The sequence below is a fragment of the Periophthalmus magnuspinnatus genome, chromosome 11 (genome assembly GCF_009829125.3).
Source record: "Periophthalmus magnuspinnatus isolate fPerMag1 chromosome 11, fPerMag1.2.pri, whole genome shotgun sequence".
Lineage (NCBI taxonomy): Eukaryota > Metazoa > Chordata > Actinopteri > Gobiiformes > Gobiidae > Periophthalmus > Periophthalmus magnuspinnatus.
The window spans coordinates 8,990,152-9,015,031 of NC_047136.2; the positions used below are offsets into that span (position 1 = coordinate 8,990,152).

Genomic DNA, 24,880 nt, shown 5'->3' on the forward strand with positions numbered 1-24,880 from the left:
TGTTACAAAATTAAGTACTTTATCCCCCACTGCTAATAACAAAATATCTTACATGAAGGTAAACAATAAGTAACAAACATCTTCATTGTATCAGAACTTTTAATTCATTTTTACACATCTATACAAGAGGCCTACATGATAAACAAGTGCCATCATTTCTCTTTTGAATTGGTCCCACTCCACAGTACAGTAGTAGGCACGTAACATGTTTTGGCATAATTACAATTACAACATGCAGGACACTCTCCTTGAGTACTTTTTACTTGTGACAAATGTGAAAGTGTCACTGAAATGTTAAGACAAAGTAGTTGAAATCATTAGGATAAAATGTTAAAATAATCTTATGTAAATAATAAATAATAACTATGGACAAAAAAAAGTTTGCATGCAAAAGGAGCTGCTATGTTAAGGACTGTCTAGTTCGAGCTACTCCATCTGGCAAAAACTGTACAAAAACACAAATTATTTATACAATTGAAATGTTTTGGTGACATATAAACAGTTCATATTTTTGGTCTGAAATGTTTGTCTTCTGAAATGTGCTTCATAGTGTAACAGTAAGAGAGAGATGAGGTGTGTGGTCGAATACAGAGGTCTGCTGCCATAGGACTGTCTCGTAGCACTGTCAGCTAAAGAGCCAAGAGCAGCCTCAAAAAGAGATCGTCCAATTCACATTTTTCACCTGACGCTGTGGTCCGGTCCGCTCCGTTAGATCTCTTGGAGCGTGATTTTGTAGTCATTTGCGCAGCTTTCAATGTTGAGAATAAAGGTGTCTTCATTTGAATAGTGCTCCACAATGTTGTCATCCATGTTGACCAAAATCCTGTTAAAAGATATATTTGTAAAATGCTTTGTTTTGACTGGATTGAAACTCTTATTAACCAAGCATAACTTTAACTGAACCTAATACATCCAAGCAGGGGTGGCACCAGACATTTTTGTTTGGAGGAGCGAAGGGAGTTTTCAATGTGGGTGCTGTGAGTTTTTTAACAATGGAGCGTACCACCCAGCCACTACCATGTTTGCTTTGTTGTTTTAAACATGTTTAACTGTAGTTAGCCCCTGTAGTGATTTATAAAAGCTAATATGGATTTCCTTTTTTTATAGGAGTCGAGATTGGATGTGCTATGAAAGTGGGGCAAAATCTTGGGAGGGTGCATTGACCATTCTAAGGGAGGCTTTATCCTTTACCCAATTGAGATTAATCTTAAAAATGGTTTAAGCAACATAATAGAAGACATTAATTTGTCTCATACACTTCAATTGTGAGTGCATTGTTTGGCTTGAGTACACTTGTCAACACTTACCCTTTTTTGCTCTTCTTGTAGACTTTTGCTATCCGGTCTGTTGGCACACCATACTTTTCTGATATCTAAGAAAAGACATTAAAAGCATTTTTTTTTTAACTAAATGCCCACATAGAAAGTACGTCATTGCAGTTCAGTGTTATAAAAGCCATGACTCACCGCCTCCATTAGGCCCCTCAGAGTTGGAGCCTTGAGCATCAGCGCGTCAAAAACCTCGTCAGTCTCCTTCCTCACATACAACAACACTACAAACAAACAGGAAGCAAGTGGATAAGTGACAGAAGGGCATGGTTTTACGTAATAAAAAGTAAAACTATTGAATAATCTGCACTGGCAGAGAAAGTGCCAGAGGAGAATTTAAAGAACAGTGCACTATGTAACTTTTCTGGCAGAGGGTCAAAAACGTGCATGTCTCTATGGAGATGCTAATGCTTTGTTTGGAATGTTCCATAGTACAGCAGTATTCAGTATCCATGTATTTCTCAGCTCAAAAATACTAAAAAGTGAGCAAGCTCAACCACAGACCTGACTGCTTAATGGCACTTCTGCTTGTCTCCATGGAAATAGATAAGTTTAATGCACTGCTGTGGAACATCAAGGCAAAGCTAGAACATCTCCATGGAGACAAGAAGGTGGTGGACTCTCCACCAGAAAAAATAGTGCATGGTAAACCCATACTAGACTATTACACATTACAATATTTAATATATCACAATATGTACAGTTTCAACAATTAAAGAGTGTTTTCAGTCAGATGTCGACACTGTACCTTTCTTGTGTGCATCCTCTTTCATTTGTTTGTGAGGCGAAGGACACAGATCTTCATCGGATGACCTAAACATCCTCTTCACCAGAACACTCCTGAAAATACAAAATAATACATAAATGATTTGTAAAACAACATTGATGGGGGTTATTAGGTTTGTATTACTCACCCTTCTCGATCAATCTCCTCTGTGTTGAACGTAAACACCTGGAAAACCACAATAAAATGTTGAGGTACACCTTGTACACATTTAAAAACTATAATTAAACTATAGTTATTTTTTAACATTTAAAAACTATAATTATGTTACTGTGTGTACCTGTCCAGCCCTCTGTAAGTTGCCAAAATGAACATCGGGGATGAACAGAACCGGCTGAGCTTCGAGATCCGTCATCGTTTTGAAATAAGTGGTATCAGACTTTTTAGGAACAGAGATGACTCCTACGCCCCCATCCTTCCCTAAAAGAGATACAACTCCTTCATAATTGACTGTTTAATGTGCTTTACGCTTAAAAAACATTAAAATTATATAAATAATCAAAAAAATGATGAGGTGACAAGCAAAACCATACAGATGTTTTGCTTATCTTGCAATTACGAGTAATATGTACTCAATAAATACTTTATATCTTACATTTAAAAAGTGACAAACCTTTGGACTTCTTGCGAAACAGTTTCCTCTCCTCATCTCTGATTTTTCTTTCTGCTCCCTGAAAAACAAAATTCAAAACCATACTGAGGTTGTTACAGTCATTTCCCTGTCCAGGTGAGTGGTTGGTGCAGGTGAAGCCACAAGAGGGAGGCCTTACCTGATTTAACTCTGCGTATCTCCACCTAGAGGCCTCTCCACTAATTACATGCCATATATACAAGATGAAGGAGTAATATAGTTTAATGTATTTTAGACTAATAACACAAAATTACTGTGAAAAGTAGGGATGGGGAATTAACAAAATTTTAATCAAGATCAAGATTTAGTCATTTCTAATTGTCAATGCAGAGTTAAAACTTCGGAGGGAAATTTTTCAATATTCTCTCTGTTAAATGTTACTGAAAAAAACTTAATCTGGTTTAATCTGTTATCTGTTCATTTTTTTGTTATAAATAAAAATAAAGTCAAACAAAATTTTGATTGATTAATATAAGTAAAAAAACTATTAAATTAGCCTTTTTTTGCCCCCAATCCTAGTAAAAAGGTTATGTATTTTTTCTATATCAGTACTGTTCTTTCACTTGTGCCACTTAACAAAAATGAACCAATGACATGCTAAGAGGTTACATAGTATGGCTGTGATAATATTCATATTTAAATGAATTATAACTTTATGGTGTGAACTTACCTTGTCACAGAAGACTTTGATCTGCAGGTAGGCCCGATGCAGGGGTCTGTTGCTGCGGTTGTTGTAGCTGTAGGTGTCGATCTGGATCATAAGAGGAAGACCTTTCACACCTTTTTGAGATGAGAAGTCAGTGCTCAGGCAGTTTACAGTGATGAAAATCTGCAACGATATATTCAAAATTTTAAACATGCACTGCGTAGCTTTTCTGCTGTTTGTTTCCATGGAGATGTAGTGCTTTGTCTGTATGTTCCACAGTATAGCTAACCATGAGGATTGATAAGTTTAATTCCATACTTTGAAAAGTTCTAGGCAAAACAATAACATATCCATGGAGACAAACATGTTTCCATCCATTCCATAGGTAGTGCTCCTAAATAAACTTTTTTTTTTAAAGTTTGTCCATTTGATTTTTGATCTTATTATTTTAATATTACACATCAACTTTGCTACTTGTACTGCTGCCCTTTGTTCTGGACATCTAAGTACCTTTTTCGTGGTAATGTTTCTAATCTTCCCACTGTTAAGATCTAAACAGGTGGATGGTAGTTTAAATACACCATAAAACCAACAAACAAAGAAGAGATTTTTTTTTCAAATCCTGGAGAGTAAACACATAGGAAGAAGAATGCAGAGCTATAAAGAGTCTGTATTGGCTGTGAAAAGTTAAGTTGGACTTCCTCCAGCAGAGTCTTTGTCCTGAGGCCGCTGATACAATGCATCAGTCACACAAATGCACACAAACGCACACGGGCCGCTCACATTCACACTGAAATGAGGGCAAAACAAACAAGACCAGAAAGGCGTGGTGGGACTGGGATGGGTGCAGGTCGGCCCTAGGGGGGAGTTCAAACAGCAATAGGAGTGGTCACAAAAGAGTGGGTTTGAAAAGCACACAAGACCATTGACTTTATGATGTTTAAAATCACAGGTGTAGCAACCAGGTACATTCGCTTGTATAACTTGTGGGTATAAGATATGTCAAATTAGTTTATCACAACTTAAATATGCACTATGTAAGTTTACCATCACCTGCTTGTCTCGATGGAGATAGTAATTTGAATGCTCTATAGTGGAATTTTTCATCACACCTCCTTCATGAAGACAGCTAGGTGGTAGACCCATCCCCAGAAAAATTAGTAGTGTACCATTAAAGTAATTCTTGAAAGCAAGTCAACTCTTTATCTCAGTTTTAGCTATCTTGTAGAATAGATTTAGATTAGTTTCAGAGGTTTAAAGTTGTGAAATTAAGTTGTACTTCAGCAATTTGTATTTTACATATATAATTTAATGTGATTTATTAATATTCCTTTTTATTTGCATATAATTTTATATAGAAGAAGAATTCCTTTGGTTTCTTCCCCCGAACATGTCGCTGGCTCATCTGATAACTTGTTAAAAAAATGTAAGCTTGGTTTACTTAAAAGAAAAGCATGACTAGACAGATTTTCCTGTACTGGAAGAGGAAAAATGGTTAAAAAGCAAAGTAAAGAAGGAAGCCAATTCTTCTGTTAACATTTCCCACAAAGCTCTGATCTTTTCTCCAACCTGGAATTACTTCAGTGTGAGTAATACTGTGTTATTGAGAAGAACCAATACAGAGAATTGTGTCATAATTTGTCAACCTCAGTTCAAAGCCTCTCTTGTCTCATTTTCACAGTGAGTAACAGGTGCTTGCATCACAAACTCCCAAAACCAGTTCGTTTGTCAGGCGTTTATTTGGCAACGACTGAATCAGCGCAAAAACCAGTCGTGCTGCTTTTGAACATCAACTACACGCCTTTATGTAAGAGCAAACACGGCCGACCGGTTCAGGGAAAATTACAGCCACTACAGAAATGACGCTATTGGGAGTCTAATGTTACTATACTATGAAAACTGGGACATGCACAACACTGGACAAAGGTGTTACAATGAGGGATAAAATGCTGTTAACCACGAGTGTTTTAGGACTGTTTTTGTAATACAAATTATTAGGAGCATGTTTCACCAAAGAGGAAATTATTAATTTTGATGTGGGTTCATGCAGTTTAAATCTGGAATTGCATTAAGAAATTTTGTGTATATTTTAGAGTCATAACTAGACCTCGATATTTTTTTGTTGTTGCCAATATCGATTATTTAGAATGAGGAGGAATCGATGGCCGATCAGATCTGCAGATATTTTGCCCTGATATTTAAGACCAATTTTGATTATTTTCTCTAAATTCTGTCATTTAAATTTACTACAAAGTCTCCCTTTTCTACCATAAACATTTCAGAGAGCTGTGTAGTCATGCTTTGTTTCCCCTCATTTCCCCTTACTGTTATACATTAAGATATGTTTTAAATGAGGTTCTGTTTAATACAATACATGCTGTGCTTATAATAATAGAAACATGGGGTTATCCTGTGGCATATATTTAAGTCCTTACCTTGGCCTCTTCATTAACATCCCAGGTGAAGGAAATGGCATTGTAAGCGATTTCTTCTATGTTCCCGATCGTGTTGAAGCTCTCCTTGTAATCAGCTAAAAAAAACAGACATCATCAGCCAAAAAACACAACAACACAAAAACACAGCTGTAAAAAGCAAACCAAAAGGTCAAATATATGCGCTAAATGCTCTGGTCAATAAATGACACAAGCGGGTAGCTATTGTTGGAGCAGATAAGCAATCCAATGGCACACTTCTATTTTATAAGTCTTATCGGCTTGAGTAAACAGGCTCCCAGGCTTCAAAGACAGCGGGAGGAAGCGTGCAGGGCTATTTGGTCAAAGAGGAAAATTTAGGAGTCAGATGAGTGCCTCCAAATGATTCTGGAGTGGCCAGAGACATGGGACATGACATGTTGTGGACTGGGTCAAAACTGCTTTTAGAAATTAAATAGGTTCAATTTGCCCATGTCAATGACTTTTCAGTTTGCTTGACACAAGACTGAAAAAGCGAATAAATTAATACTTTATAGGCTAAGTTAGTAAATCACATTTTGTCCTCATAAATTGATCAAAATTTTGTATTTGATTTTATTTTGTCTTTTTAAAAATACATGATTTTTAATAATTACTCTGTGGACATGAACAAAATAGACACTTTTAATAGGCCTACTTGCCATAAAAAAGCAAATATCTTCCTCTACAGTCTGACCTCTGTGCCAAACCACATGATTTTACTGAATGAGGACTAGCTCTGGATGTCTCAATTAAAAAGACCCAAGCTTATTGACGATTTGAAATGACTGCATCTTGTTAAAATTCAGTTAATGTTAATTAATGAAAGGTTTACTATATATTGATGAAACTTTTGCTTTCTGCCTCCTTTCTATCAATAAGTAGCTACTGAAAATTAGCTGTAATCTTCTTGTGTTCTTCATATTTGATATTGTTGACGACATAACTACTTTTCAGTTATAGCTAATCTTTCTTTTTTGTTATATGTTTCATCTTTAGTTTTTTCTGGATTGATCTGTTATAGGTTCTGTCCTCATCACCCAACTGTTGTCTCATCCTACGACAGGTGCACAAAGCAAGGTGGCAGTCTGCTGTTTGCACCCCCCTTTGATTAAATCCCATTCAGTCTGTCCCATTCTGCAATGAGGCCCGGGGGCACGCTGCGCCCCATCCCAGGCACACCCACTTCCCCTGTCTTTCACATCAGCCCAGGCTCAGGTTACAAGACACATTCAGACGTCCCCCTAACCCACAGCAGAGACAGAGTGGACAGAGGCTTGTCATCTGTCCTCAACAGCTGTTTAAAACCCCAACTAATGTTTTAATTAAATACTAAATATCTGCATTTACTTTTACAAAAGCTTGAAGTAAATGGGTTGATATAATTAGCCCAAACAAGATATGTAAGCTGAACGTGACGACCAAATTACAGGTCACATCTGTGGAGAAGTGATCCAGCTAATAGTAATAATGTGTGTTTTTCAATACATGTTTAATTTAATTTTTTATTTTAATTGAACAAATGCAAAATTCATGTTTTTTCAAATATGGAGACAAACAGGTGCAAACCTCCTTAACAACAAAAAAATTAACACATTTTCCATTCTATTTAAAGTGATTCATTAAGATCATTATTTATGCATGGGCTTTAGTCACAGGACCAAATGTCTAATGATTAATGTCTAATTATAGACACCATTTGTACGACTTTTTTCCACCACTGAAAAGAATATTCAGCTTTGAACTCTTTGCATTTTTTATCCTTTGAAACACATGGATGCATCTGTGCACATGGAGCTCATTCTTGTATGACTATGTACATAGAAAATACTGTACTGTACGGTTCATTGCCAGTCGTAATCACTATTCTGAAATGTTGTTATTGAAAGAATTATTGCTAAGTGGCAGAAAAAACCCCCCAAAAACTTTTCCATCCATACCTCTTCCATCTGCACATTCACTGAACAATGCACTTCTGCAGCTGTTAGTGTGTTTTGGTGGATTTCAGAGCTTTTGGTTTGGGACATGTCAACATAGGAATTAAGATGGGGATCTAAATTGGGCAACAATATTGTTCAACAGAGTCAGACCATCCGAGGTAACAGTGCGGCTAGCATTCCTCTCCCTGTCCTGACAAGCGAATGGAGGAGGTGTTTCTATGACTGTCTAGTATCCAACCCACTGTCTCCCACATACCTCTCAGTGTGTACTCGAGGAAGCAGGCCCCGGCTTGTTAGCGAAATCCACCTACAAGCTTCTCACATACTCATTTAGCAAAGATGTGCAAAGTCAGATCCATCATTTTCAGACAAAGGGCTGAGTAGAGTTTCAAATACGTCCTCTGAAAATACTTGGTACCTTTTATTGACTAAACTAGGATTAACAAAGACTATACCTGGGTTATGGTTTCACTAAGATTAAACCAGGACTTGACAAGAACTTGGCTCGCAAAATTATAGGGCAATATCAGCACTGTACTAGGATTTAATGAGGTCTATAAATCTCAAATAAATCAAGCTAGACTTGAACTAGGGCTAAGGATGAACTAAGCCAGGAGGACTACACCTAAAAGATCAAATAAGATCAATAATAAAAGCAGGGCTAAACCAGGACTAAACCATTACTATAACTGGACGTAAACAATGCTACACCAGAAACAAGTCAAGACTAAATCCATTTTAAACTAAGCCTAAACCAGGCCCGAGGTGGGACAATATCAGGTCTAAACAGGCACCTTAATGACATCAATCAAAACTTGATAAGAAATTACCAGTTACACCTATATCCAATGAACATGAACTGAATGATATGACAAATTGAACAAAAACACAGCTGTTTGGGGTAATTTTGAGTATTTAAGGCTATGTAGGAAGATTATAGGATTCAAGTTGAGACCTAGCAAGGCCTAGATTACTGATTCATGTAGTGGTTGTGAGAGGGTGGGCAGCCCTCAGGCAAACATTGGGTGGGGGTGTGCAACCTCTTTGTTTGCTCAAGCCCTGTTTATTGTCTAAGGGCATTCACGCATTGGCAATAGCACCAATCTATCATTATAGTTTTGTTTTGATTCATCCATATGGTCAAATCAGGTGTTGTCATTCATTTGTAAACATAAGGACTGGTGAGTGACGATCTTACCGATGTCAAGGACCCTTTGTTTGGCCGTGTGCTGCCGAGAGTGCCAGTACTTCCAGTATTTCAGCTGTTCATCTCTGTTTTTGTCTTCACTGAAAACCACCATGATTACACTCTATAGACAAAATGAGAAAAAAAAAAACTTTGTTAATGTGTCCACAGTCTGCTCATTAATGACAAATGATAACTTGATGTGGCGCCCTGTAGATTCTGAACTTCAAAACTGTATTTTAGATTAAAGAAATTTATGTAAAATTCATACAATAGGGCAATGTAAATTCTATGAAAAGTATATATGTGGCCAGTACATTTTTTTTTTCCTATACAATGAAACAATGGCAACAAAGTGTAAAATTCAGCTCTAAACATATAAAATCTTTTAATGGTATGTCTTATGTATCTACTGTATATGGTATAAATATATGGTAATAAAAGAAAATATCATGTTTAGAGTGCAGTGTAGAAAGCATAAATACCACTCACTCGGACTTTGCTGATGGGATGACGTAGCCGTTTGTTGGCACTGAGCTCGTTCAGTGTCACGGCGTAAAACTGGCCCTTGTTTAAATACGTCATCGGTCCCTCACCCTGTTTCTGGCGAAGGGAGCGTGAGGCGTCCAATGTGTACTGGAAACTGTCTCTGTACAAATATAATTGCAAGGCATTTGTTACGAATGTAGTTACATTAGAGTACACTACCACGGCAACCAAGCCACTATACTGGATTTTTGTGCATTGTGCAAAGGTTAAGTCCAAAACCTCCAATGTGCCCATAGGCAAGACCTTGCTGATGTGATTGAAAGTTTGATTGTATATTTTTCTTTTCCATTAGATCATTGTTGTCTGGATAATGCTGAATATGAATCTACTTCTGCTTATACAATTACTAATTAAAAATGTGTACAAATGCCTCCAAACCTGACTGAATGCCAATATGTCTGTGCTGCATAGTGTACAGTAAATGGACAATTAAAACTTACACTCCTTCCTGGTGAAATAAAAAGTCATCTGTGGCCATAGAGGAAGGCATGTGGTACTTCTGTCAAAACAGCACAAAAACACACCAAAAGAGGAAATAATTAAGATGAATTCAACTTCAGAGGAACTGACAAACAATGCCACAAAACAATACCTTTTGGATGGTTTAATATTAAAACCAGAATAAATAAGTTCAAAGTCTTAATCTTCAATCTTCAGACTCTTAATAGTTCTTTTCTCATTCATGTAAACCACCTTTGGACTGGGGTTGAACAATATTTGAACATCGATCTGTCTTTATGTCCTGTATAAAAACAACCCCGCCCTAAAGTGTACAGTTACCAATGGGTCGGGCTCTGAGTGTGATGGTAAGATCACTTCACTTATGCATCATTCTTTGTCTTCAGCTTGTTCAAAAATGTCCAGCATAAAATATTTTGTAAAAGTCATATACTGGTTATGATTGTGTGTGTCAAACAAGTAGAATGTTGGATTGAGTTTGCTAAAGCCCAAATCTACCTTTTTTCCCTATTCCTAAATCTAACCATAAACTCAACCTTAATCTTAATCTGATTTAGGAATAATTTAGTCAAAAATAAGCATAGTTCCAATGCAAAGTGGCTGTGGTTGTGGAACTTCAGTATTTATGCTTAGGTCATGTTTTAATTAATAAAATGTTTAGCTTTTTACAATTGCTGTATGCTTTCAATTGTATTACCATTTCTACTCCTACAAGCATTGCATTGTAATGATCTGATATTTTGTGTTTAGTTCAGAGTTTTGTTGTTCTTGTATCTGTTTTTGTTGTTATTAATGTGACTGCTTTTGTATGTGACACTCTATGCCATAAATTGATGTGAGGGCTCTATTCATCAGTTAATGGTTTGTTTTAGAGACTGGCTGGAGTGAGTTGAAACTGTTGTTGTTTTGTTCTTGTTTTGGCATGGGTTTCCCTCTTGTTTTGACCTACAGTAGCCCTTGTGTTCAGAAAATAAATCACTAGAAGAAATTTGCCGTGTTTCCTTATACCAGAACACTACAAATTTGACAATTTATGTAACTTATAATAATGGCCGCTAAACAGTAGTATTCCTTTTACCCCGTTCCTCTCCTCCTCGTATGGGCTATCCGGTGGACTCTGCTGGCTGTCCTTCACATAGGAGCTGTGGCTGACTGCTGTGACTTCATAGGGATTTGGTTCGTAGATGACCCGCGCCGCCTCCTCCCCCTCCACCCTGTAGTGATGTCCTGCGGGTGCCATGTACAGAGGGGTGAAGACCTCTGCTTTCACCACTGGGATGGGTGCAAGGTCTGTGGTAGCCCCCGGAGCACCCGCTTGGCCAGCTGAAGATGAGCTGCTGAACTGGTCCCGTTTGGTGGAGGTGTCTTGGTGCTCCATATTAAGGGATAGGTTCACGGGGACTGATTTGAGCACTTGAACTCGGTTGTCAACCGTTTCGCCACAGTTGTTTTCATTGGAGTTTGTGGGTAACCTTAAAAAATTACATTATATTTCAGAATCAAAAATATTTCCATTTATCTCCAATCGGTAATTCTTTTAGTTACAGACAAACATAACTGATCAAAAGAAGATAGAAAAGAGAATATTTCAAGATATTAACATGCAAAGTATTGATTTCATCTTCTCATTGATTTCATAGATTTTATTATAAATGATGAAAATAAAGTTGCATATTGTTGCTTTAAATTCAAATTATAGTGTGCTTTCTCTTGCCTTCATACAGCTTTGTACCTAGTATAAAAAGTGTTATTAATGTGTGTGTAGCTACAATATTTTATTAAAAAAACAAATCCTTAATGTTATTTTTGAACATCATCCTAGGCTTTCATTCAAGCATAGTATTTCCCCGCATATGGCAGGCTCTTATCGCTGTCATCAGTAGCTCTTTATCACTGTATCATTCTTGGAACCACTACAGTCTTTTCATACCAATCTCGGGTTATTAACTTAAGTCAATTGGCAAACTCTATATATTAGTAATCATTGAAGCATGAGACCATAGCTGCAGAATGAGCTCACCCTAAATACATGTTTACATTTTTACAACTGTCTCTGTCTGTACACGCTCTAAATGCATCACACACACACTGACCTCTTCTCCTGCTCCTCTGTGACTTCCACCACTTTGGCAACTGGAAGAATCCTTTTCTCTTTGGGCACCTACAGAGACAGACATGGATGAAAATTACTTATTACTTACTTATTTCATATTTGTATTGAATGGGGAAGCTACAAATGGATTTATTTGCTTGTATTTTTGTTACGATTTCCTTTTCATATGCACTTCCCTAAAAGACTGTGCTGAAAAAATCAGACTAATCAGTTGTTATCACCATGGCCCAATATATACTTAAATAGCAAAAGTAATGTTTTTGGTTATCTAAATGACAATAATCTTACAATGACAATATTCATTCATTCATTAATAAAGCACGGTGCAGTGCCCACTGGGGACCCATGTCCAGAATTTGATCTAGGCTTGGTCAGGAGTATTCAGGTAGTATTCAAGTATTGTGAATGTTTTAAATTGAAATGGAAAAGTCCCTCTCAAACAAAAAATCAAAGCTAGGACCATCTTGATGTTTTTCAAGTTTTCATATGTGCAAAATCTGTGCAATACAAAAAGGACAGACCTTGTAGTAGTCATAGAGCAGAGTGAGTGCATTGGCGCTGTCTTCATCCCCAGTGATGGTCATCATGGCTTTGGTTGCAGCAGTCAGTGGGTTCTCCAGATAGGACCGCCATGCCTCGTCTTCACTGGTGTAACGCACGGCTGGAAACGAGCTCTCATTGGGGACCACTACCACCAGACGCTTACTGATAACAAAAACAAAAACATGTCAAAAGTATTTTTTTAAGTGAAGGTAAGGACAGATATTAAGGCCACGCTTAAACACTGGTTTTACAAATACACTATATTAACTTGAGCTGGAGGTATCTGTATGTACATTGACTTAAGATTATATGCTAAAAACAGGAAGTGGCAACTCTTTTGTTGTTACTTCTGATTTATTTTATGTCTTCATGTCCTTTATTTGAGTATGTTATTTATTTTGAGCCTAGCTTAGTGCTTGATTTTTCTTGATTTAGTTTTGGTTTGAACCAGATTTAGTCCTCCTATTTAGTTTATATTGTCCCACTTTGACCTATCATGGTATACTGTAAGTCCTTGTTTAGTCTTAAATGAAGTCTACAACATGTATGGTCATTTTAGTTCTAGACTAGAAGTCAAAACCTTTCTGTGTTAGTACTTTGTGTGGAAATTTGGAGTTAGTAATCTAGCTTAGTTCTCCATATAACTGCACCTCACATCTGTGTTTGCAGTAGATTTTGTGCCTGTACACACTTAAGTGAAGATCACAGACTTATCAGAGCCACAGTGTTGTCAAAACAGCACTTTGCAATCAGCCACTCACACAAGGAAATCTGTCAAATGTTACACTGTCAGTTACTGTAATCTTACTCCTATCGCTGAACACACTTTAAGACTGGCTTCACAAATACACTATATTTACTTTAGCTGGTGGTATCTATGTGTAATTCAACTTGGCATTACCATAGTGAACATAGGAACTACAATGACTATGACTACTATAACATTTTTCCTGATAAATAAAGACTAGTGCCTTGGATTTAAGGAAATTTTAAGATTTTGCTCACTCAAAGTTAAATAACTAGTATCTATTTTTATAAAGCATGAAGGTAAAATATAAACATCATAGTTGCTGATCTGGTTGAGCTAGGTGTAAACAGGCCATGCCTTTGCCATGGGCACAGAATACTGTACTGTTTATGCTGCAAAGCATAAAACACTGTTCACCTGGAACCATAATAGTGGCACACACCTTCTCTTTCTACTATGATGCACTTTGACATGATTCAATAATACTTGGCATGAGAGACCTTCTCATTAATAACAATAACAATTAAATAGTAATTACGGTTTTACGTTTGTTTGTTTGTTTGTTGTTTTTTTTAAATAACCTGCATACATCAAAAGCATCTTACAAAAGTGCAGTCATTTTCATAATGAGACCGGATAACACATTTACAATCAATGTGTTTGAGAGTTTATTGTCTGGAATATGAGACTATGCTGAGTTTTTGAGTACAAAATCTATACAAAACACCTACTAGGTCCATATTGAAATGTTACTGTAATCAAACTTTATAGATAATTCCTCAACGGTTTCAGTGAGATGTAAAACCAACTAAAAGACATTAGACTAATCAAACAATTTAAAAGGTACACACATGGGCCAATTGAATGAAACATATATACAGTCGGCCTAATAGGCCTACATTTACATATAAAATGCTCAAATACATACAACATACCCCTAAATTTAAAATGAATGAAGCACACATTATAGACAGCCTTTAAAAAGGCAAACTGGACAATCCTAGCCTATGGCAAAATAATGTGAGACTAACTGGTTGCAGGTAAATTCTTTTTTTTATTTTTTTTAATTAGGCTGTGAACATAAAACCACATTCAAAGGAGTCCAGTCTTTGGCACTTGCTCCATTAGAAATGGCGACAGATTTCATATAAACTCCACGGCGCACTCGTAATTGGAAACAACTCAATAGAAGTCAACCCGAGTATTAAACAAATTGACTGGGGTAAAAAATTGGAGATGCATCCATCAAGGATACAACCTGTTCCCTGTCTATCACCGCAGCTTTACAATCATCCTAATCTGAAGACACCTCACAAGTTTTTTTACAAGCTGAAATAGTCGAGTAGCTCTGCGCCAGACCAGCACTTACTTGTCTGTCTCCTGTGACATATTTCGCTTCCTCCGCGGTTCTTCCTTGTGAAACTGGACTTTCAAGTCGGAGCAGCTACGAGCGGCAGCAGTGAGAAGTTGGGCTACAGGTAAGGCGACTTTTCTCGCCTGTTTTCTGCCTGCCCCTCGGTGCGCGAGTGCCTCTCCTCCAATCCACCTTACAGGTAAACCCTCTTTCTGGGCCTTTTGTCCCGAGCAGCCAATAAACTCCGCGCGTCTGTCCTCTACCTGCTCAGATCACCTCGTCTAGTTCACAACACACATATCTTGTTGCAGGACATTGTTTTGTTCACGTTAACTACCTTTACGACGATTTTGAGTACAAATTCTTTTAGTGAAAAATAATAGCGGCGCTAAGCGAGCGCTGATTGGCTGTGGTGACTCAAACGTGAGCTCTGATTGGTTGATCACAGAGTCAGAGGCCCGCCTCACCTGTAAATGCGCGGTATAACCTCTTCCTACTATAATAAGGTTAGTACAGCTCTATATGCTTCCTCCTCGGTAGATAAATAGGTTACATAAATACATACAATAGGGCTATACTCCATTTGAATGCAAATAAATAAGTGTATGAATGCATGTATATTTTAATTAATAATATAAATTTGTTGAATTTGTCAACTGGGTATCCTACCAAGACAGACATATTTGATAGCCTATATAGCCTAATTCTGACTGGAACTAAACAAGTGAGTTTGCTGACATTTTTTGCAAGTCCTATATATATATAGGACTGTACAAAGTAAATAGTTCAGAATTCTTTATTTTTCTTGCAGTGACACTTCACTTGAATGTGTGATCAGATTTAACTTGCTTGTGTGCCCATGTGAAGACACATTACCTCTTCTGACTAAGAGATGACCTCATTGATTCCTTGCCGTCTGCAGTGGCTCTCAGGTAATCTCCAGCAGACAGAGGGCCAGGGAGGAGCCCACTCATTAGCCAACACAATGCCATTGTCCCATTAATGAAGAGGGCATTGTAAGTAGAGATCCTAGTGTTTAGGATTGCCCAGCTAAAGCAAATAATGGGTGTGTGTTTGTGTGTGGCTTATTCAATTCAGCAGCACTTACCTTACTTCAAGTGGGGCTTATAGCCTATCACTGACCACCAAAATTTTAAATAGACCCAAGATGGGTAGCACTGTGAATACATTATTGTAGTCTGAAGCTTTATAATGAATTTCCAATAATAAACATTATAACTAACACATATTTGCTGTATTTCTATATAAACATTAAAAAATATGACCACACTGGATGGTAGCCTGGTTGTTGCAGCAATTGTAAAGCATTTCTTATATAATAAATATATCACAAGCTATGTAATTACAAACCTCATATTTTACAAATGTTTTGTCAGTCTACTTCCTAATTGGTATAGTGTTTTTGCAGTGTTTGCATTACCAAATACAGACCCTTTGTTTATGAATACCCCTGGGGGATGGGCTATGGAAATTTGAAAATTACATTTCAACTTCAGTTTAACCGTCATTCTAGTTGTGTACGTCTGTGTCCATGAATGTTTGTGCAGACGATCTGTACTATCCTCTCTGGCTAATTTGTTTTAGAGTGCACCTGGCCCTCTGCTGGCTTTGTATGTCTAAATGGAGTTGTTGTATAAATACAGGTGGAGTCCTTTTGCAGAGACAAGGTGGAAAATGTCTTTGATAATCCTCAGTCATCCAAGTTGTCAACAGAAGAAAGGTAATGCAAACCACATCCATACTCATTATAACATTTTTAGTTTAAATGTTCTTTATTAGGTGAGTTCTAATTATTTTTACATATTGTGTCAGAGACATAGGTGTCACAGCTTTTTTTGTATTTCCCTAAACATGTAATACAATAATAAAGTACTTACAAAAAAGAATAACACAGAGGGAAAGCATACATGAAGTGGCATAGCCAAGTGGCGGGCATAGTGTACAGAAACATCTGTACAGAGTGGGGACTGGAGACCCCAATGTCAAGGTAGAAAACACCTCCAAAGGTAGTGGAGAATGATTGAGCCAAGATACTGTGGGACTTCCAGATACAGACCGACAGAATGGTGATGGCGAACCAACCGGACATTGTGGTGGTGGATAAACAACAGAGCAAAGCCGTTGTGGTGGGCATCACAGTACCAAGTGATGGGAACATCAGGAAAAAGGAACATGAGAAACTAGAGGAATACCAGGGGCTCAATGAAGAGCTGGAGAAGGCCTGGAAGGTGAAGGTATCAGTGGTGCACTCGGAGCACTCTGGGCAGTGACCCCCAAACTGGAGGAGTGGCTACAGCAGATCCCAGGAAAAACATCAGACATCTCAGTCCAGAAAAGTGCAGTACTAGGTACAGCAAAGATACTGCGCAGAACCCTCAAGCTCCCAGGCCTCTGGTAGAGGACCAGAGCATAGGAAAGATGATGAGACCACCCGTGGAGGTTGAGGAGGAGATTTATTTTTTTATACAGTCTTATTACTTATACATACCAATACATTTCAGTTGAAAAGCTGTTATTTTAGGGACAGGGGAAAATTTCTATTGTATATTGTATAAATTAATGTTATGTGTATCTTCTTCCTTGTTACATACTCTAAAAGGCACATGGGAAAAAGAACTTCCAGTTATCATCAATCAAGATGATTAGGAGAAAATGTGGAAGAGAGCATTTCAGTATGAAATCGAGTTAATCGATTCAACTTAAATTGATACAACTTAAAATTAACTATAGAATGCACAATTGTTCGAAACCCAGACATGAATGTAGTGCTACTGTGTCTCCTATGTGCCTGAAATCTAAAATAGAAATTGGAACTTCAACAAATTGCAAAACTTCTGGTTTGATATACTGTGCGAAGTTAATTTAATTTGGACATGGATCATTTGTCCCTTCTTTTAGGCCTCCCAAGCAAACTCATCATGTCAAGCAACAAATACAGACTGTACTGCTCACTCACTTTTTCATATTTTCATATTATTGCAGTGGATCAGTGAGCAGTAAAGGGCTGGCAAAAAGTCTAAGTGGACCTCGTTCTTGATACACGTCTAATATACTCCAGGTCTGACTCTTTCTTCACTATTTTTGAATGTTTATTTGAGATATGTTGAACCTGACCTTTCTAATATGCTTCTGCGGGGATTCTCTTAAATTTGCTGTATTGATGTTAATTGATTGTAGTAGAGAGTCTGAGCCTTTGTTGTATTGAAAGTTCAATAAAAAAAGTTTACTGAAGCTACAACTGAGCAACAAAAAAAAGCATTTTTTGTCTAATTAAAGAATATAAAATGGCTTTCACAATCAATATAAGCATTGCCTTTCAAACAAGAATAACAACAATTGTTTCTCCAAAGTCTGAACTCCACGTGCAGCTGACAGAAGATTGGCTGTAGATATGTCTCGTGATTAAAAAACAACGTGCATATCATTAACAATTACATATGACTGATTATGGATCTTTGAATCTTTGCACAGCCCTATGTCATCAGCAATTATGGGTTTAGTGTAAAATTATTTATTGAGATGATTTTAAGTATAGAACCAGCAACATAAGACCATAACTCAGGCCAAAACAACAACAAAACAACAGCAGTCTCAACTCACTAGAGCCAGTCTCCAAAACAGACCAGTCACTGACGAATAAAGGCTTCCCATCAACGTGTCGGCATAGCAACCAAGTGTCACATACAAAAGCAGTTACATCAACAACAACACAAACAGTTACAAGAACAACAAAAGGTGTCAACTCTGGGGTAAATGCAAAATATCAGATAATTACAATGCTTTATACTTATATTATTACTACTTATACTTAGGTCTATATTGGTACGTGCTGAAGAGTATGTGTCACACCAATTCTATCTGCAAGAAGAGGTACTTTCGGCAGTGTGGACGTGTTATAGTGGTAAATACTTTTATAGCTGTATGGTTAATTTAGTGTGGTTTTGAGGTACCTTCCCCACTTTAATATTTTCAGTCAATTACACTAATATGATAATTGCCGATGTTTATGTTCTTTGTTTCTCACCACAGACTACCGACTGTAGGAATGTCTACCATGTGGTTCTATGACAGCAGACATACTGAGGCCACATGCAAGCTGCCACATGCACAGGCGAACAGGACAGGAAAATCAGTCCCTTCTTCTCCCATAGGATTGTGTGTACTTAGTGTGTGTGTATGTGTGTATGTGTGAGACAGGGGTGAAAGGTGGGTCCTACATACCACGAGTGTTTTAGGCAGGACAGTAGCTTGTCTGGGCCTGGCCTGCATACGATGTTGTTTGTACTTTTGTGGCCGTTGTAACATGCAGAACTAGACGCTGTGGTGGGCAGTGGAAGACTAAAATATTTGACAAATGTTTAACCGTTTTTAAAGATATGTTAATTTTGAAAGCTTTTTAACAGAACTAGCATGTACCCTGTTTTTAATTGTGATAAGTTTAATGCCATATTTTTATTTAATAACATTGTGGCACTATGCACTTAATTTTCATCTACCAATCCCACTCACAGCAAGAATGCATGTTTTTCTAGGTATTTTTGAGCAATAAAAAGCTGTAATGGATTAAAAAAATATAGGTTTAATGCCATACTGTGCGCTAACATCCCCACGGTGACAAACAGGTGACATACCCTCTACCAGAAAAGTTACATAGTGTAACTCATAGATTCTTTGTATGACACCCCCCTGATACAGATCATTACAAGCTATGTTAAGATTGAAGGATGTAAAACTTACGATGAGATAGTATGCAAAATGTAATCATAAAAATGTCAGCATGAGTCATGGCTTTGGAACTGGATACCTGACTATGAAATATCAGGCTTGACCTATTGCATTGTTTAAAATCTACAAAAATCTGACTTTGGGACCCAGAAAGCAGTCTCACAATCGGCCTCTGTCCACCTCAATAGTTGACCTCAGCAATCACCTTTGCTTCTGTGCAGCTTGGAATTTATGTTTGCTTCAGTAAGAAATTAACTTCACCTCAAGGCATAATGCTGAAAAGACTGTTAGGGTCAGGACATTTGAAAGTGGCATTCAGTGACAACTTCTAAATGACAGAAATATCATTCATCATCATCTAATTGAGTTTCTAACTGGAGGAGAGTGCCACGTGATTGGCAGCATGTGAAGTGCATGCAGTGAAAGTTACCAGCTTGTGTTGTGACTGTGTCAAAGACGTGTGCTCGGCCCGACTGGTCTGGCAACATTGTGGCATGTCACAGTGGTGCAGTGGACTGTGGTTAAACCTGTTCATTGGGAAAAGGAGGAAAACAGCAGAGTGCACTGAGAGGGCAGGAATAGGTGAGACACTTCCAGGTGTGATCATTTTTCTATGTACAACAATTGTAGTTTCAGATGACGTCACAGCATCCTGCAGGTTACTTTTGTTCAAATGGGCCATGTAGAATTAATATTGTAAATGAGTCTAATCGCTATTATAAATAAAGGTGTAATTAATGTCTCCATGAGAAAATTTGTCCTCTGCTTTTCATCCAGCCATTTCAGCCTCAGTGCTGTTAAATGATCTGTTTAATCACTTCTGAATTTTTGTTTTGGATATTTGTTAAAACAATGCCATGTAATCAGTCTACTGAAAAGGGATATGCCATTTGACATAGTTATGTTATTCTGTAAATTACTTAACAGAAATTCATGCATGTACATGCATGTCTTTGGTCAATGGGAGACCTCAAGATCCAACCCACCACTTCTTAATCTCGGACTGTGTTACAGAAATGGGCTCTGGTACCTTAGGAATAAATCATATAAATTGCATTAAATAATTAATTATTCTGACATTCTACTGTACTGTCCTTATCAAATGTACTCAGGAATGGGCACTTTCATGACTTTAGCTTTATTGATATCAAAATATTGTTCAAAAACAGTTTGACAAGACCTGAAAGCCCCTATGGCGGCAGGACAGAAACCAAACGGGAAAAACCTATTCTTATTATCCCGCACAATGGCCAAGCAGATGATATTCTCCTGTGCTATTGAGTGGCTGACACCTGGAAGATTTGCTTTCACACCAGCCCTGAGGCTTGTCAACCCCACCCCTCACATAAGCAGCATGTTCATGCACAGAAAAACCTCCAGGGCGGGGGGAACTTGAGCAATGTGTGGCTTTTGTCATAAGCACCTTTTTTTTTTCTCTCTCTCTTTCTTTGACTTGTTGCACCCCTTATGAAAGCATAATCACATCCTTTCCCCGTGAGAGACATTTCCCCATTCACAAAAGACAGAAGAGGGTCTCCCTTTACTTGTGGGGTGAAAAAGTGGAGGAAGGGCATCATCCAGGGGAATTTTCTCACAATGATAACATTTCTCTTAAGATGCTCATACCTTACAGTCAGTGAAGTATGCTATAATGCCCAAAAGGGTGAGGAGTTAAAATAGACACAGGTGGGGGCTTGCATGTGTTAAGTGAGACCACGATCAAGGTCTAACCATGAACTGTACACTAATCTGAGCCTTATATTAAGATCAATAATATCTGGTTGTCATTTAGAGAAGAAATAGACTAACCACAGATTATTTACATATTAGCTGAATTTAGTCAAATAAAACTCAGAGAAGAATGGCTCCACTGTATCTCTATGTGGAAAACCACATCAGATGGAAGAGATAAGTGGGCTCAGAGTGCAAACCAGATATTCTGATGTTGTCTTGTCCATTATTCAAATGTGTTTGTTTGCATACAGCCTAGGGTGTAAAATTTGGAAGCCCCCAAAATCAAACAGGCTGCTGTTTAGCTGTGCACATTACTGAAAGGTTTGTATTGTATGTACTCTTCTCTTTTAATATTAATTTTATGATTATTTATGTTTTTATTTGTTTGTTTTGTGATTTAATTTTTTATTCTGCAGAGCACTTTGATTTACTTTGTGTACAAATTGCGCTATACACATAAATTTGCCTTGCCTTCCTAACTTATTATGTTCAATCATATGGACTTTTTTGTTGATCTAATACATCAACTATTAGATACAATTAGATCAATGCACGTGCATGTGCATTGATCTTATTGTACCACTTGAGGGCAACATAGCTGACTACGGGTGGCCCTTTGATTTCCCAAGCATTTTGGTGCGTTCGCGGATTTTGATATGTTCGTAAATTCTACAATTATTCGTTAATAACCTTTTTGACGATTTATTTATTTCAACAATTAGTATTGTTTGAAGGGATATAGCATGTATATCATAGCTAAACAATGGTGCCAAGATTAGATAAATAAACCTAACGTATTTTATTAAGACTTTATTAAACTTGACTATTTAAGGTTATTCAGGTCAGGAATCACAACTTTTTACGTTTTTTAGAGCAAAGATAACCTTGATGCTATAATCACTTGCTTTGTTGGCTTTTTTAATCTATAAACTAGTAAAACATTTTTTTTTATTGACCGTACGTTAGTTTGCTCATGGAGATAGTGGAAATGTCTGTGTCATTTGAAAGCGACATTTGTCTTTAGTTGTCAATGTGAACCGAGCAGCTGTCATTTGAGCTAGCTTGTGTTAACTTGTTTAACGACAGTCAGTCATTTCACAGGTAAGATTTACTCTATTATAATGTGTTCGTTTAGCCCATATTGTTCTTTTATTTGTACTGTTATTGATTTTAAGTGCCTACTAGTAAGGCTAAACCATGTGGCTAGCGTGTTAGCCAGCTGACTGTACCCTTCGTGGGGATTGATGTTTTGGTCTGACTTTCGAGCCTCTTGCTAAACTGGTTTGTCCATGAGAGAGTGTGCTCTCTAAGTAGGTAAAGGTGGTGTCTGTGTTAGTAGTAACATTTAAAATAACGGTTTATGATATTTTTAGGACACTAAGCATGTAAAATTGTAATACTGCATACATAGTACACAGACAACATTTAATCACGTCAGAATTGTGGTCATTATGCATACACAGTTACACAAAACTTGTTGTTGGCATATGGGGGAATTCTAAGAAGTATAGTGGCCCGCATGGACTACAGCTAATGGGTTATTTATAGTTGCTAGTAAGAGGGGCTGTATTGCCAGGGGCTCTAGTGCTCCTGGTTATATGTCCCTCTGTATGTATCTATAGCATGGAAGTGAAATGCCTGTGATGCTGCGAGTAAGCTTTTGTCTTTGTGGTGCCTTTCCTTGTTATTAGTACTGTCATATACAATATCCTATACAAATTTTTTGTATCTTGCTTTTCCATGTTTAGCTACTATTTGACACAAGCAAGTTCCAATGTATTATCTGAAGGGCATGTATCCAGCATACATTTCTATAAATATAAATATTATAGATTTAACTTGTACAGCACTTCTTTTTTGTTGTAGCACTCTGGGATACTGTTGAATGAAGAGTGCATAATGAATAAAATGTATTTATTTAGCACTTTTCAAGCCTTATGATATTGTGCATTATTAATTTATTCTATACCTGGTGCTATTAAGATACTATTATAACCACTGCTGCCCTGCAATAGCCTCTGTTCTATCAGTCTGCACCATCGTGCGACCAACATCAATAATCAATCAGTTACAAACCACATTCAGAATAGGCAAGGTGGGTGAAGTGTCTACCCTAAGGACCCAACGGCAGTATGCACTTTTTCTACTGCTGCCCCACTGTGGTACCTGTAATTTTTAGCAGTCTTCCAGCAAGTTCGAACCAGGCCCAACCCTGCTGAGCTGCTAAGATCAGATGAGATCAGGCAATAATAAGGTTGTATTTCAGTGTACAACTTAATGACAGTATCACTTCCTGTAGCAGATTTTCCCACCATGGCTCGTGGGCATCAAAAGATCCAGTCCCAGCAAAAAAATGCCAAGAAGCAGGCCGAGATGAAGAAGGCAAAAGGACATGACCAGAAGACAGCAGCCAAAGCAGCTCTAGTTTTCAGCTGTAGTGTATGCAAGGTGAGTTTGTCAGGATTTAAAGACAACGTTGTTGGCAAATTAAGAATTAAATCTGAATTATAATAGGATTTTAAGGAGTGACACACTACAAGCTGAGTAAGGAAAAGAGCTTCATATTCATATCCATTTAGTATTATAATGGCAGATTAATGTTAATATTCAAACTTGTAAAATATAATTATATTAATACATTTTCTGGGTATACATTTAAAATTGTAATTGGACTGTTACATTTCTAAGGGTGACTGTTGTTAAATAATGTTATATATGTAAATTATTTTTATTTCATATTTTTGCAGTCCCAGATGCCTGATCCAAAAACATTCAAACAACACTTCGAAAGCAAGCACCCAAAGTCCCCTTTGCCCCCAGAACTAGAGGGAGTGGAGGCGTAAAATGGTTCTTTCCACTTGAGTCTTACCATGGATACCAAATGGATTATTCAGAGCAGTGTACCAAGTCTGCCCTTGTCCATGTCTGAAAGGAGTGATGTAATTGTGATGAGGCTGTTTCCTCATTTTTGCCAACCTGCCTTTGAAGTCCTTGATTAAATAGATGTGTGATGTGTCCAACTACAAGCACAATGTACCTCGTCATCTCACTCCTGGTGACTTGATTGTTTTATGACATTTTGTAATACTGCTGAAAATAATCCATGTGCAAGTAAATAGACCAAATGTGGGATTAATTTTCTTTAAATAATTGCTGTCATAGAATAATGAGAATGGGTCTACCAAACTGCCCCCAAATCTGTCAGACATTCTGATCATTGTATTTTATAATGTGTAATAAATCATACTATATTTTTCTTCATTTCCCACTTTCTTGTATGGCCTCTAAATGTACTTTGTGTACTTTTCAATATTCTTATTGTTCTTTTAGTTATTTTAGTATATGAGTCACTGCAGCAGTACAGTTTGTTCCTGTCACCTGCATCCTCTTCCTATAGCTATCAAAATGTTCTTTTTTTTTCCTTAAATTCCTATTTGGGGGTTCTCACTTGATCATCCTTTTACTGGACCTGAAGTAATCAACTGGACAGGAGAGTACACCTACATGTCCAAAATGTAGGTATCTGCTAAAACTATTTATATAGTTTAAAATATGGCACAATTATAATATATAAGACAGGACCTATTTAAAATAAGTGCTACAGATAACTGTAAAGCAACACCATATAAAGGATTTTGCGGTTTGCCCCTCATTCGTTTGCCCACTAGT

At 37.4% G+C, this 24,880-nt stretch overlaps 2 protein-coding genes across 4 annotated transcripts; one reads left to right on the forward strand and one right to left on the reverse strand.

The window, feature by feature from the left end:
- Nucleotides 1-83: 83 nt before the first annotated feature.
- grhl2b (grainyhead-like transcription factor 2b) lies at nt 84-15,099 on the reverse strand. 2 transcript variants are annotated; one of them, XM_033974793.2, is made up of 16 exons: nt 14,747-15,099; nt 12,608-12,791; nt 12,067-12,134; nt 11,052-11,445; nt 9,955-10,013; nt 9,458-9,614; nt 8,978-9,089; nt 5,825-5,919; nt 3,414-3,572; nt 2,726-2,783; nt 2,393-2,532; nt 2,243-2,280; nt 2,077-2,168; nt 1,467-1,552; nt 1,308-1,372; nt 84-823 (listed from the first exon to the last, which is right to left on the reverse strand). In XM_033974793.2, exons 1-16 carry the CDS (start codon nt 14,764-14,766, stop codon nt 709-711), a joined length of 1,842 nt encoding a protein of 613 aa, XP_033830684.1. In that variant the 5' UTR covers nt 14,767-15,099; the 3' UTR covers nt 84-708. The 2 variants fall into 2 exon arrangements, with proteins under 2 accessions (XP_033830684.1, XP_055081229.1); XM_055225254.1 differs by lacking the exon at nt 14,747-15,099 and adding an exon at nt 13,795-13,865 and having other exon boundaries at nt 102-823.
- Nucleotides 15,100-22,211: 7,112 nt separating this feature from the next.
- Nucleotides 22,212-24,467, forward strand: znf706 (zinc finger protein 706). 2 transcript variants are annotated; one of them, XM_033974802.2, is made up of 3 exons: nt 22,212-22,312; nt 23,511-23,659; nt 23,959-24,467. In XM_033974802.2, exons 2-3 carry the CDS (start codon nt 23,525-23,527, stop codon nt 24,052-24,054), a joined length of 231 nt encoding a protein of 76 aa, XP_033830693.1. In that variant the 5' UTR covers nt 22,212-22,312; nt 23,511-23,524; the 3' UTR covers nt 24,055-24,467. The 2 variants fall into 2 exon arrangements, with proteins under 2 accessions (XP_033830693.1, XP_055081249.1); XM_055225274.1 differs by having other exon boundaries at nt 22,246-22,296; nt 23,496-23,659.
- The last annotated feature ends 413 nt before the right edge of the window (nt 24,468-24,880 follow it).